The sequence below is a fragment of the Pempheris klunzingeri genome, chromosome 16 (genome assembly GCF_042242105.1).
Source record: "Pempheris klunzingeri isolate RE-2024b chromosome 16, fPemKlu1.hap1, whole genome shotgun sequence".
NCBI classification, from domain to species: domain Eukaryota; kingdom Metazoa; phylum Chordata; class Actinopteri; order Acropomatiformes; family Pempheridae; genus Pempheris; species Pempheris klunzingeri.
The window spans coordinates 2,251,973-2,264,826 of NC_092027.1; the positions used below are offsets into that span (position 1 = coordinate 2,251,973).

The window sequence follows — 12,854 nt, forward strand, 5'->3', positions numbered from 1 at the left end:
CATCCTGTCACAGGGTCAAGCTGCTACCTGTGCTGCACGTAGGCCTCGTCCTGAACCTTCACCTCTACTTTTGACCTTATTGTACACTTGTTGGGCTGCAACTTAACAACTACTATTCTTTTATTAACATTTATCTTCAATCAATTAAGTGTTAAGTCTATGAAGTGTCAGAAAATAGTGGAACCATCATAATTTGGCCACTGAACATTTTAAAATGTCACTGACTTCTCTAAAAGTTTTATTTTTCCTGCATCACTAATCTCCTGGTGAAACATAAGCATAGTAATAGGAGGAAGGATTGGAGCTGTAACAGAGAGCGTTTAAATGACAAGCAGCAGAATCATGCATGAGGGTAGTTGGTGTTAGATTAGTCAGACGTCAGTATCCTATTACAGAGTATTAGGCATGTACACTGAAGTACCGCACGCTGGGCTTCTGGGACATGAATTATGTCAACGCAAAGGAAGCAGTCAGTTAGAAAAGACAGCGGGGAGGTGTAACACCTGGGAAACAAGCTTTTCTCTACATTAGGTATTAGAAACATGTGGACATTCACTGACTGTGATGTTGGTGAAAACGTTGCTGAAGTCCTGGCACTTTGCTCTGGGCTTCTCTCAAAGTGAGAACCTAAACCCAAAGCTGGTAAAAAGGGAAAAACTGTGATGCAACACCTTGAATTCAAGAACTTAAATCATAAGATCGCTGGTGCTGAATGTTACACCTCAGCTGAGTAGTTCACAAAGACCATTAGACCACTTCCTCACTTCCTTCTGTTGGGAATATTTGTTTAATTTATATGCCATAATGTCTAATGTCTCTTATTATTTTATATAATACAATATGTGGTAAAAAGATGTGAATAGCAATCCAGGAGGTCTCCGCGTCAAGTAGGCTGCTGTGTTCCCAGCAAGGCCGGAGCCCCGACATGTTTACGGGAGATAAAGACCTTCATGCCAAGGCCGGACTGTGATATGACTTTCCTTCCTAACTCATTCATACCTCCTTTCCTCTCTCCTTTACTTTAGCTCTTCCCTTTGTTTATACTTTAAATGTCTTTTAAATGTTCTCAGCACGTATCCTTTTGTCCCTCCTTTTATCTCTCCATATCTCTCTTCCTCGTGTCTCCCTTCCTCCCCACTCTGTACATCATCATACATCAGACATGGCCAAGTATGAGAGCTAACAGTATTATGACTTTGGTTTAGAGAGGGATTTAACCTGCCAGGTATGTGTCTAATCTTTGCTCTAGACTTGATGGTGTAAGAGCAGCCCAAGTGTTCCAGATCAAGGTATCAGGGTCACTGAGTGATGCACAGGCTGGTTAGTGGATCTTTGTCTGTACTGCACTGAACTGTCCTGCAGGATCAGGACACAAGGATTTACATTCACCTTTTCATTCCCTGAATTCCTTCAGGTGTCGTTGTGGCATTGTGATACTTTATGGTGCAAGAAGAGAGACCGATGTCCCAAGATCAAGACTGAACTAATCGATAAGGTCTTTTTCCTCTTCACTCCCATCCTCCTTCTGTCTCTCTCCCTCCTGTTTCGCAGTGACAGTTTTGCTTTCCGTCAGTAACATCCCCTCGCAACCGTCGCCATGGCAGCTGAGAAAGCTGAAATGGACAAACTGAAAAAGGAGTGCGATGGCCTCCGTGCACAGATTGAGGTGAGCAGAGGCGAAACACACAGTCGTACTTCCTGCAGTTCAGATCTCTGGAAGCATCACGAGGCCACATCGTCGCTGTCAATCATGTATTTCCATGAGAAGCCTCCTTTTTGTGTTTCAAACCATGAAGAAACATTTGATTTTTCAATTTACTTACTAAAGATCAAGCTACAGCTAAATGTTTCACTGGGCAGCGACAATAGGTTAAATAAACTTTCACTGTTACTATTACTAAAAACAGCACTACTGTTACAAGTGCTGATATTTTCCTATCACTTCCAACGGCTCTACCTCTGATCTTCATGCCATTAAAGGCTCACCAGTGTGCAGGTGAACAGAACAAAACTGAGCCTGCATTACATAATCTAGGAGGAGACCCTCTGAGTGAAGTTTACCTTCCTCTTCCTGACTCCAGCCGTCTGTCTCTTCTTCCTCCCCAACATGTCGTTCCCTGTGTGACCACCAGACGGCCCGTAAGGCTGTGAACGATGGCAGCATGTCAGCAGCAGCAGGGGGCGTAGCCTCAGTGGGCCGAGTCCAGCTGAAGCTCAGGAAGACACTGAAGGGTCACCTGGCCAAAATCTACTCCCTGCACTGGGCGGCTGACTCCAGGTGAGGAGGACTCCCCCGCCACTGCACATCAAAGCTATAAGAGGTTTATTCAGCCCCAGTAAGCTGAGACAATGAGGCAGCACGCACGACACCAGGACCCTGAAACTGAAACAGCTAAATGGAATCATCATTTACACCTGTGCAGTTCCTGCTGTGACTTTTCAAAAGGCAAATATTATACAGTAACTCCCTGAGGCAGAAATAATGTCAACGATTCAGTGAAGTTTCAGTGGAAGAAGCCAAACAGAAACTGAGAGGAAGTCTTCCCGCAGTTTGGATGAGGTTTAGTTTTTACCTGAGTGGAGAAAGAAACTGAGTTAGAAATCTGTGAGCACATTAGCGGCCTCACAGACTGACTTTTTCTTTTACACAAATTTAATTTCTCTCTTCTTTTTTTTTATTTTTTACAACGACACTGTGTGGAGGCTCAGCCAGGCAACACTTAAATGTAGATAATCCAGCTTAGCTGCACTGTCACACACGGTTAGAAGGAAACATGAGTAGGTTTGTCCAACAATCCAATATACTCTAAAACAATTATCCACTCGAAACATCTTCCAGATATTAGATTACTGCTGTATTTCATTGTATAATATGCGACTTAAAGTGCTTTGAATAAAGCTCAGCTTCTGTCACATCATGAGGACAATTACTGGACTGTGATGTCAGCTAATAGTTTTCATAGTGTCCATATTCAAAATAATAAAGCCTCTGTCTGTCTGTCTGTCTCACAGGCAAATGGTCAGTGCATCACAGGATGGCAAGCTGCTCATCTGGGACACCTTCACAGGGAACAAGGTGAGATCAACGGAACCTATACTGCCGATTATATAATAGATTGTAAAGTTGGTTATATGTAAACATATATAAGCTCCTACAGCAGCCATGAAGTATCTTCACGTGTTCTGCAGCAGGGCCTTTTGTTACCGAGTCATCTGTTGATTATTTTCTCAATTAATCATTTGGTCAAGAGCACAAGGTGGCACAGTTAGTTCAAACCCCTAAAATATTCAGTTTATTATTCTGTAAAACCAAGAAGAGCAGCAAATGTTCACATTTGAAAATCTGGTTCAATCAAATTTGGAGAACTTCTGCTTGTAAAAGGACAACTAATCAATTAATTGGTTAATCGACTGATCGTTGCAGCTCTATTCTGCAGTGGCTGCACAGCTTCAAGGGAAACATTGAATTTGACCTGTCAGCTGTTGGTTGTTAAACGTGTTTGAGTATTTGTAGGAGAGTAAATATCATTGATATCGTATTTCATCACGTGTTCGGCTATTATCTGTCACAAGCTTTGACTTTGTGCACTGATTCTACACAGAAAAGAAGTTATTTGATCACGCTGTTAGTTAGAGGAGCTGAACTGAGCCTGTGATTGGTTGGGGTAGTTTGACCTTCCTGAGGAGCTGCTAATCCTCAAATAATTAGATTAGTCTGGATTTCAGTGGTGAGACAAGTACTCAGTGATGGTTTGACTTCTGTTTCCACTTGGTTGGGAGTGAAATCATGACAGGAAGATGGACTGATTTTAAAATTTGGTGCAGATTTACGGATATTGAGCAGCGGCAGAAAACATCAGCGCCCAGTGTCCTGTTCCAAACAGCCCATGCCGTTCACACGCTGCTATGAGAAGGAAGTTGTAAACCAGCTAAACTAAATTTCCTCTTCCCAGCTGGTTGCTGTCCCACTAAAGTCAGCTTGGGTGATGAGTGTCGCCTTCGCCCCCTCTGGCAACCTGGTGGCCAGCGGCGGTCTGGATAACATGTGCACGGTGTACAACATCAAGGCTGCCAGCCCCAAGACCCTCAGGGAGCTGGACGCACACACCGGTGAGGGCGACACACACCGCCGTCTCCCAGAATGCACTGAGGGACACATCAAAATCGAGTTTATGTTACATAAAAGCATGAAAAGAAGTTAAATTGAGTAACTGTCAGGCTGAAATGCTGATTTCTCTCCCACCCAGGTTACCTGTCTTGCTGCCGTTTCCTTAGCGACACGGAGATCCTGACAGCCTCTGGTGATACCACCTGGTGAGATTATCATCATCATCATTTTACCCTCAGCCACAACAGCCAACATGGTTAGCAGAGTCGACCACAAAATGTCATGTTTAAAGGGGAAAAGCAGAGTTTTGATCCACTGGAATTATTGTTGTGTTGTGGAACAGCATTTTCCATCAACACAAATTGAAGGACTTAATTAATATGCATAATGGTGTTCTTAAAGGAATACTACAACATTTTGAACGATAAAACTATTTGCAGACCTCTTTGAGAAAATCTGGATCGGTTTTATCTCGGTGCGTTGACTCCAAAGTGTCCTTTAACACATGTGGACATACAGATTAAGCATGTGTGTGTTAACTATGAGGTAACTAACACAGTGGAGCTGTTTACTGACCTGAGGAAGAGTAACGCTGAACAAAACCATCTTGCTGACAAGGTACAACAGATGCAGATGATTTTGGTTCTGATTGTACTTTTACCTTTCTACACATTCTAGCTAACTGTCTTTGTGTTAAGCTAAACTAAGCTAAGCTAGTATTAATCTAATTTAATAGAAAATGGATGTTACATACAACATAATGTTCACTTTTATTTTTGACCCTTTTCTTCCAACATATTTTTTAAATTAAGTTCCTTGAACACCAAGATTTATTGTGTCTTTTCTCACGAGACTTCACTGAAACTACTGTCTGCAGTTTTCAATGATGCTCCATGAGGTTTTCACAAGAGACCTGATTCAAGGAGGCCAGAGGATCCAACATGTGGTCCATCCTTTCATCCTTTCTTTTCTTTGCTCTTCATCATCTGTAACGCTCTTCCTCCCTCTCCTCCTCAGCTGCCTGTGGGACCTGGAGACTGGCAAGCAGAAGATCGTCTTCACCAACCACATTGGAGACTGCATGTCACTGGCTCTCGCCAGTGACCAGAACACCTTCATCTCTGGAGCCTGTGACTCTCTGGCCAAGCTGTGGGACCTGAGGGAAGGCGCCTGCAAGCAGACCTTCTCTGGACACACCAGCGACATCAACGCCATCCAGGTGAGGAGCCCACTGAGATCACACCAGACATAATAAAACCTTTGTACCTGAACCAGGCCGACAAAAGTGGAGGAAAGCCATAACGGATGTATTTTCTACATCCTGCATATAAACAAAAACCGTCCTTTTCCTCTTCTCTCCCCGCCTCAGTTCTTCCCCAGTGGAAATGCCATCATCACAGGCTCCGACGACTGCAGCTGCAAGATGTACGACCTGCGCGCCGACCAGGAGGTGATCACCTACCAGGACAGCAGCCTGAACTCCGGCGTCACGTCCGTGGCTCTCTCCAACTCAGGCCGCCTTATCTTTGCAGGATACGACGACTTCAACTGCCACATCTGGGACTCACTGAAGGGAGAGAAAGTTGGTGAGTGGGGAAAAAAATTCAAATGTAGAATATATGCAGCGTGGCCAATAAATATCTGCAAATAATAATATCATATGAGTGATTAAAGTCTCTTTTCTTTCCCGTCTTTACCTCCCTTGTCCTATTTTCCTTTCCCTTCACTTCTTTTAATTGTTTACCTTTACTTGTACACCTTCTCTCTCTCCTCTTACCTCCTCCCCCCTCCTCTTTCCTCTCCTCTCCTCATACAGGTGTACTGTCCGGCCACGACAACAGGGTGAGCTGCACCGGCGTTCCCGAGGACGGCATGGGTGTCTGCACAGGATCTTGGGACAGCTTCCTCAAACTGTGGAACTGAGGCGTCCCAGTGGAGGAAAACCCCGGGAAAGAGAGAGGAGGAGGATGGGGAGGAGAAGAGGAGGAAGAAGATGAAAGGGGGGAGGAAAAGGGTCAAGATGGGGAGGAGGAGAGGAGAGGAAAATAAACTAGGAGACGAGTGGGGTTGGAGGATATCTGGATCTTCCTCTCTTTCTCTCTCCTTCTCTACTTCTCCCTCATTCACGTATGCAAAAATCTGAGAGGTTGTGAATGAGTCACGTTGTATAAATGGCATCAGGTAAACGGTGCACGATGCATCTCATTGTATTTACGAGAGAGATTTACTGTTGTCGAGGCGATTTAAATACTGAAATGATAAAATAAAAACATAAAAAAATGATTACAGAGCAGAAAAGAAGCTCTTAATGAGAATGTCAATTAAACACATAGACTTTTGACAATAAAAAAAGAAAGAACACGTGAATATTGAAAATAAGACTGTAGGATTACAGATTTATTTTTATTGTCTTTGACCTGTAAAAGAGCCCTGCACTTATTTAGATAAAAGATTGATATGTAAATTTATTTGTATTTTATAGTTTAACACGTCTAGAATGGAGAGTTGATGTACAGTTTCCCCTTTTTTTTTTTGGGCTGCACATACCCACAGTATGTGTGTACGGTAGAGCCGCCATCTTGGGTCCCCCGCTAACAACCAGCAGCTTTTGATCCAAGATGGCTGCTGCTGTTTCCCCCGTCTCACCGTGAAAATCTGCTGGTGTGCCCAGACGAATGAAGGTTCGAAGGGTGGAGCCAGGCGGCAGGATGCGAGTCTGGCACCCGGGCGGCCGTTTGACCCGTGAAAACACTCTGCAAAGTCCTGTAAACTTTATTTCACTCCCCTGGGTTCAGCTGCATTTTGTAGTGCTTTTACACTTGTGCAGTTCCTCTGTAAAAAGACGAAATGTTTGTTGAAAATCTTTCTAATAAACATAGAATTCTGCATTAACTCCACGTCAGAGCCGCTGTGTTTGTTTGTGTGTGTGTGTGTGTGTGTGTGTGTTAAAGGCCAGGAATGATCTTCATCACGATGTGTAGGAAGCAGCATCATTTCAAGGGATGGACAACAAAAACCTGTAATCTTCTTTTGTCAGAGTGGTTTGTTGCAACATCACATCCACTGAAATATAAGAAATACAAACGTGGTCACAGAAGTTTAATGTACATCACTGTGGGAGTCAAAACCTGGCAAGTTCTACAAACGTGTTGTATTCTTATTTAGTTATTATATATTATATGAACAATAAACTACTTTTAGGCCAAACGAAAATGTGATGTGTTCATATAATCAGGTATAAAAGAGATGAGTGGCGAAGAAATGTTTTTTTATTTCATCTTATGGGAGCAAATCACAAAAAATGAAGCTCAAAGCAAGTAAGAAATTCAAACTACTGCGACTAATAATGATATGAATGAAGTCACATCGCAACAGCAGTTTTTAAGACTATTCAGAGTTTATCTTTCAATCTAAACTTCATATTTATAGATACGAAGCAGATTGAAGCAGGTTTGCTTTAAAAACACGCTCTGTTGAAATGAACCGAACGTCAACGTCTGTGCAGCAACAACATTAAATCCTCACATGGAGGAAAACAGAGCAAACTAACCGCCAGAGACACTGTGATGATGCACCACCTGACTTATTTTCACTTATTTTTAGTTATCTGCATGTAAAATGTTTGATCTCGGGGTTTTCACATCGTTCTTGTTCATAAAAATAGACTTTTATTTTTTCACTTTAGTGGGGACACATTTAACAGATACACACTATAGATGTCATCATAATCAATAACACTGTTCAAACTGCTGTGTGGGTCCAGGGAGGCTCATCCTTCATGCAGGACCCACGTTTTAACGACAGGAGGCGGTAATGCCCCCCAAGGAGTCCAACTCTCTCTGTAACCCCGAACACGAAGAAGAGGGATGTCCGCTGCTGGTGGGTTTTGATATTTCCGACAGCGCCTGACGTGCACACGCTCCTGCAGCCCCGCTGACCCCCCCGGACCTCCACAGCTCTCCTCACCGGGTATCTGCCACCATCAGCCGGACATGGCGCTCCGCGGGTTCTTCGTGGGAGGAAACTGGAAGATGAACGGCACCAAGGAGAGTCTGGAGGAGCTGATCAGCACCCTGAACACCGCCAGCCTGCACGAGCAGACCGGTGCGTGACCGGCCTGCAGGTCCTTTATACCTGCAGGTCCTTTATACCTGCAGGTCCTTTATATCTGCAGGTCCTTTATACCTGCAGGTCCTTTATACCTGCAGGTCCTTTATGTCTGCAGGTCCTTTATACCTGCAGGTCCTTTATGTCTGCAGGTCCTTTATACCTGCAGGTCCTTTATGTCTGCAGGTCCTTTATACCTGCAGGTTCTTTATATCTGAAGGTCCTTTATATCTGCAGGTTCTTTATACCTGCAGGTCCTTTATGTCTGCAGGTCCTTTATACCTGCAGGTTCTTTATATCTGAAGGTCCTTTATATCTGCAGGTTCTTTATACCTGCAGGTTCTTTATATCTGAAGGTCCTTTATATCTGCAGGTTCTTTATACCTGCAGGTTCTTTATATCTGCAGGTCCTTTATACCTGCAGGTTCTTTATATCTGAAGGTCCTTTATATCTGCAGGTCCTTTATATCTGCAGGTTCTTTATACCTGCAGGTTCTTTGTATCTGAAGGTTCTTTATGTCTGCAGGTTCTTTATATCTGCAGGTCCTTTATATCTGCAGGTTCTTTATACCTGCAGGTTCTTTATATCTGCAGGTCCTTTATACCTGCAGGTCCTTTGTATCTGCAGGTCCTTTGTATCTGCAGGTTCTTTGTATCTGCAGGTTCTTTGTATCTGCAGGTTCTTTGTATCTGAAGGTTCTTTATATCTGCAGGTTCTTTATATCTGCAGGTTGATACAGGCTGCAGTCAGTCTGCGGGCTTTGATGCGCAAAGATCCATAAAAATATAAAAATGTTCGATGATAAGGGAAGACTGAGGAGAGGAGAGGAGAGAGGGGGGGAGGGGGGTTGCTGCTGCTGCTCAGGTGACACAGTGACATAGGCAGTCACATGACCAGGATGAGTCGCATAGGCCTCTGACTTCTCCTCAGAGGAGGAACTAACCAGGTACATGTACTCCAGCAGTGTAATATTAAGGTATTTGTACTTGAGTTGCTTCCACACCTGTGCTGGGAGAAATATTCCCATGTTTAACCTGAGGGGAGAGTGTTTGGTGTTTTTACATGAAGATAAACTTTAAACCAACGAGACAACAGATATTAAACTGAGCAGAGGAATGATAGGAATAATGAAGGATTAGTGATGGAACTCCCCTGAAAATAAATGTAACCCATTTAGGTTTAGTGAAATGAATCTCTTCAGTGCTGCAGAGCTGCAGTCAGACCGTTTCTGTGTTTCTCCCTTGTTTCAGGACGCTGAAGGTTTTTGATGTTTTATGTGTAAATAAATGTAGAGTTTCGGTTTGTCTAAGAACAAATCCAGCTGGCTGCTTTGCAAGGAGGATTTCCAACCACAGGAAGAGGACTGTGTGACTGTGTGCAGGCTGGAGGGGGAAAAGAAAACAGAAATAGGATAAAAAAAAAAAGATAAAAACTGAAGTCATGATTGACCAAAAATAAAAATCTTTCCGTGTGTTTTCCAGAGGTGGTGTGCGCTGCTCCCTCCATCTACCTGGACTTTGCTCGATCGAGTCTGGATCCCAGGATCGCTGTCGCAGCCCAGAACTGCTACAAGGTGGCCAAGGGAGCGTTTACAGGGGAGATCAGGTACACATGAAAGATTCATGATTAATTACACTGCAGGCTGCTGCGTATTCAAGTAGCTTTTTGCAATCAAGGATAGAAATTTAAGTTCCCAATGTTAAATGTACAATTGAAATACGATATAAAACTGTATCAGAGGAAGATGGACTGGTGATCTTCTTTAACACGCTTCCTCTCCCTCCAGCCCGGCCATGATAAAGGACTGCGGGGTAGACTGGGTGATCCTGGGCCACTCGGAGCGCCGCCATGTCTTCGGGGAAAGTGACGAGCTGATCTGCCAGAAGGTGAGACACTTCCACCTCAAACCGCCTCAAGCATTCAGTGAATTAATGGCAGATCCAGGTAAAGGTCTGAGTGTGATTCTCAGGTGGCTCACGCTCTGGAGAGCGACCTGGGCGTGATCGCCTGCATCGGGGAGAAGCTGGAGGAGCGGGAGGCAGGCACCACAGAGGAAGTCGTCTACGCTCAGACACAGGTCATCGCAGGTAGACAAAGGAAATAATGTCTTTGATCATTTCATTTATGTTTCCATTTTCTGTTGCTACTGTTTCTTTTAATATCTTCTTTTTACTTCATTGTTTTCTTTTCCCGTTTCTTAATTTATGTTACAGCATATTATATATATGTGTTATTACATTGCTCAATAAAGATCTCCATCATGTACAAACCGATGAAAATACATTTCTCCCTTCTGTACTTGTTAAAAATCAAGATCTGATTTCTTTTTCCTTCACCACTCACTTCCTTTTTTCCTAAACATATTATCTTTAAAACAAAACACACCAACGATACAGCATCAGTCCTCTGTTTGCAGACCAGACTGCATTCAGTTATAGTAAGATTTTACTGGTGATCTTCTCCCCGGTTACATCTTCGCCTCACGCAGCCCACTTATGCTCTAAGTAGGCTAAACACTCATTTAAAATGCAAATAGGTCAGTGGTCTCCGCTGCTGGAGGAACTTCTTGAGACACAGTCGGTCTGTTCCTCTGCTAATGCAGGATTTTCTCTTCTGAGAGGTCACCAGTTACAGAAGTGATGGATCGTTGCAGCTCTGCTCTGAAAGTGTGTCTGCCAGAGTCTCTCAGTGATTTGGGTTTTATTTGGTGCCACATCATCGTGTTAAATATTAGAAAATACTCTCAGGTTTATGAGGAGGTTTCTGTTTTGTTGTTGTCTGATGGAGGGATGTTGTTGTGTTCCAGAGAACGTGAAGGACTGGGGGAAAGTGGTGCTGGCATATGAGCCTGTTTGGGCCATCGGCACCGGCAGGACAGCTTCACCTGAACAGGTAACGTGACGCCTTCCCCCTTGTTCTGCACAGATCCATGCAGACGTGCGTTCAGACAGAGGCTGAAAACATCTGCAGCAGCCGTGTCTGATAGCATTAGACCATGTGAACCTGTGGAAGGAGCTCCAAATAAGAGTATGAACTTGAGCAGAATATGGGACCTTTAACAACAAGAAAGTTTTATGGATGTTTTGGAGTTAAAAGGTTTAAATGTGTGTGTGTGTGTGTGTGTCCAGGCTCAGGAGGTCCATGAGAAGCTGAGGGCGTGGCTCCGAGCCAACGTGTCCGACAGCGTCGCCGACTCTGTGCGCATCATCTACGGAGGTCAGCGACGGGCTTTGGCTGTAGAGTCGGTGCAGCTTCACCAGTTTTTAACTTTCAATCAATCATTTTTCTTGGCTGCTCGTGTTTCATGTAGTTTACCCACCTCAGGATACAAAGGTTTGGGCGGAGGTGGAGGAACACAGTTAAGTCCTGGTTCCTAAAAAAAAAAAAAAAAGAAAGACTGATACTGATATTTCCTGCTTTTATAAATGGAAATGTACAGTGTGTAGCCTGACAGGCACAACCCAGGGCAACAGAAACCCCAAATACCTGACTTGAATAGTTTTAGTGAGTAAATCGGTCTTGAGTATATTTTTCTGCTGTTTTATGGATCAAAGTTTGACTTCATCTTTAACGTAATCACCTTTTGTGTGTGTGTTTTTTCCCTCCAGGTTCAGTGACGGCAGCTAACTGCAGAGAGCTGGCGTCCCAGAGCGACGTGGACGGCTTCCTGGTGGGCGGAGCCTCTCTGAAACCTGAGTTTGTCGACATCATCAATGCACGCGCATAATAGACACGTGAAAACGGCCCCCATCGGGACCAGAGAAAAACAGCCCGCCCTTTAGATTGTCACCATGTGTCTCAAACCTGGGCTGACTGGTCCGCAGACAGACGTCGAGTTAGAGAAAGGTTTATTTTTGCAATATATACGTTATATAATGAGGTAAAGAGGGTGGGAAGATTGATTCAATTGAGTTTTCGGTCATTGTTTTGGCTTTCAATTGTGTGAATTTAGCTCATTTCAGTCATTTTTACCATTAAATCTGCTTCTGAAGCACTGAAGAAGTCAGCAAACACCCTTTTAATCAGGTTTTCACACCTTCAGCTGAGTTAAGTGTCCTGTTTTACAGAGGAAATACGTTTTTTTTTCACATGACGTTTCTCTTTACTCTGGAGGTCGAAGTGGTTTAGAGAAGAGAGGGAGGAAATATGAAACACTGAAGAAGACTGAAGACTGTGCTGATGTGTGTGAATGAGAGGAAACGTCTGTATCGGTGACATGTCAGCACTTCTCGTCCTGATCTGCTGTTCATTTGAGCTGCAGTGACAGCGGAGGATCAGTCAGCCCAGGTCCTTTTGTGTGTTTGCCAGTAGATTGATAACAGTGTTGTATTAATGATGCACTCTCTCACCACCTGTCACTGCAGGCCCCTTGACAATACAAGCTGTAGATGCAATGTCCTTAAATATTTAATATTATACACATAGAAAGGTGGTTTTTGAAGGGTCAGGGACTTTTATTTTGAAATGTTGAAGTCGTCACCAATAGGCACTAAAGCTTTAAGTAGGTAACACTGCACTTTATCTGTGTTTAACACTGGGCGGCGTGTGTTCATCACAGTCAAATAAGGAGGATGTGACTAATGCACTGAAGGAATAAATAAAAATGTGGAAAGAGGTTTTATTGTGTGTTTATTGGCT

The 12,854-nt window shown here is 43.7% G+C and overlaps 2 protein-coding genes across 2 annotated transcripts; both read left to right on the forward strand.

The window, feature by feature from the left end:
• Positions 1 to 1,597: 1,597 nt before the first annotated feature.
• Positions 1,598 to 6,031, forward strand: gnb3b (guanine nucleotide binding protein (G protein), beta polypeptide 3b). Its single transcript, XM_070846336.1, has 8 exons — positions 1,598 to 1,666; positions 2,133 to 2,278; positions 3,013 to 3,076; positions 3,954 to 4,110; positions 4,248 to 4,314; positions 5,126 to 5,327; positions 5,478 to 5,694; positions 5,925 to 6,031. Exons 1-8 carry the CDS (start codon positions 1,598 to 1,600, stop codon positions 6,029 to 6,031), a joined length of 1,029 nt encoding a protein of 342 aa, XP_070702437.1.
• A 2,069-nt stretch (positions 6,032 to 8,100) lies between these two features.
• LOC139215514 (triosephosphate isomerase) lies at positions 8,101 to 11,962 on the forward strand. Its single transcript, XM_070846499.1, has 7 exons — positions 8,101 to 8,212; positions 9,698 to 9,821; positions 10,003 to 10,102; positions 10,186 to 10,303; positions 11,023 to 11,108; positions 11,345 to 11,432; positions 11,825 to 11,962. The coding sequence occupies exons 1-7, from the start codon at positions 8,101 to 8,103 to the stop codon at positions 11,941 to 11,943; spliced, it is 747 nt and encodes a 248-aa protein (XP_070702600.1). The 3' UTR covers positions 11,944 to 11,962.
• The last annotated feature ends 892 nt before the right edge of the window (positions 11,963 to 12,854 follow it).

Excerpts from the sequence above, each read along its gene's own strand:
- gnb3b (XM_070846336.1), top strand. The coding sequence starts at position 1,598 with ATGGCAGCTGAGAAAGCTGAAATGGACAAACTGAAAAAGGAGTGCGAT. Across the intron at positions 2,279-3,012 it reads CACTGGGCGGCTGACTCCAG|GCAAATGGTCAGTGCATCAC; the intron begins GTGAGGAGGACT and ends TCTGTCTCACAG. Across the intron at positions 4,111-4,247 it reads GGAGCTGGACGCACACACCG|GTTACCTGTCTTGCTGCCGT; the intron begins GTGAGGGCGACA and ends TCTCCCACCCAG.
- LOC139215514 (XM_070846499.1), top strand. The coding sequence starts at position 8,101 with ATGGCGCTCCGCGGGTTCTTCGTGGGAGGAAACTGGAAGATGAACGGC. Across the intron at positions 8,213-9,697 it reads CAGCCTGCACGAGCAGACCG|AGGTGGTGTGCGCTGCTCCC; the intron begins GTGCGTGACCGG and ends TGTGTTTTCCAG. Across the intron at positions 10,103-10,185 it reads ACGAGCTGATCTGCCAGAAG|GTGGCTCACGCTCTGGAGAG; the intron begins GTGAGACACTTC and ends TGTGATTCTCAG.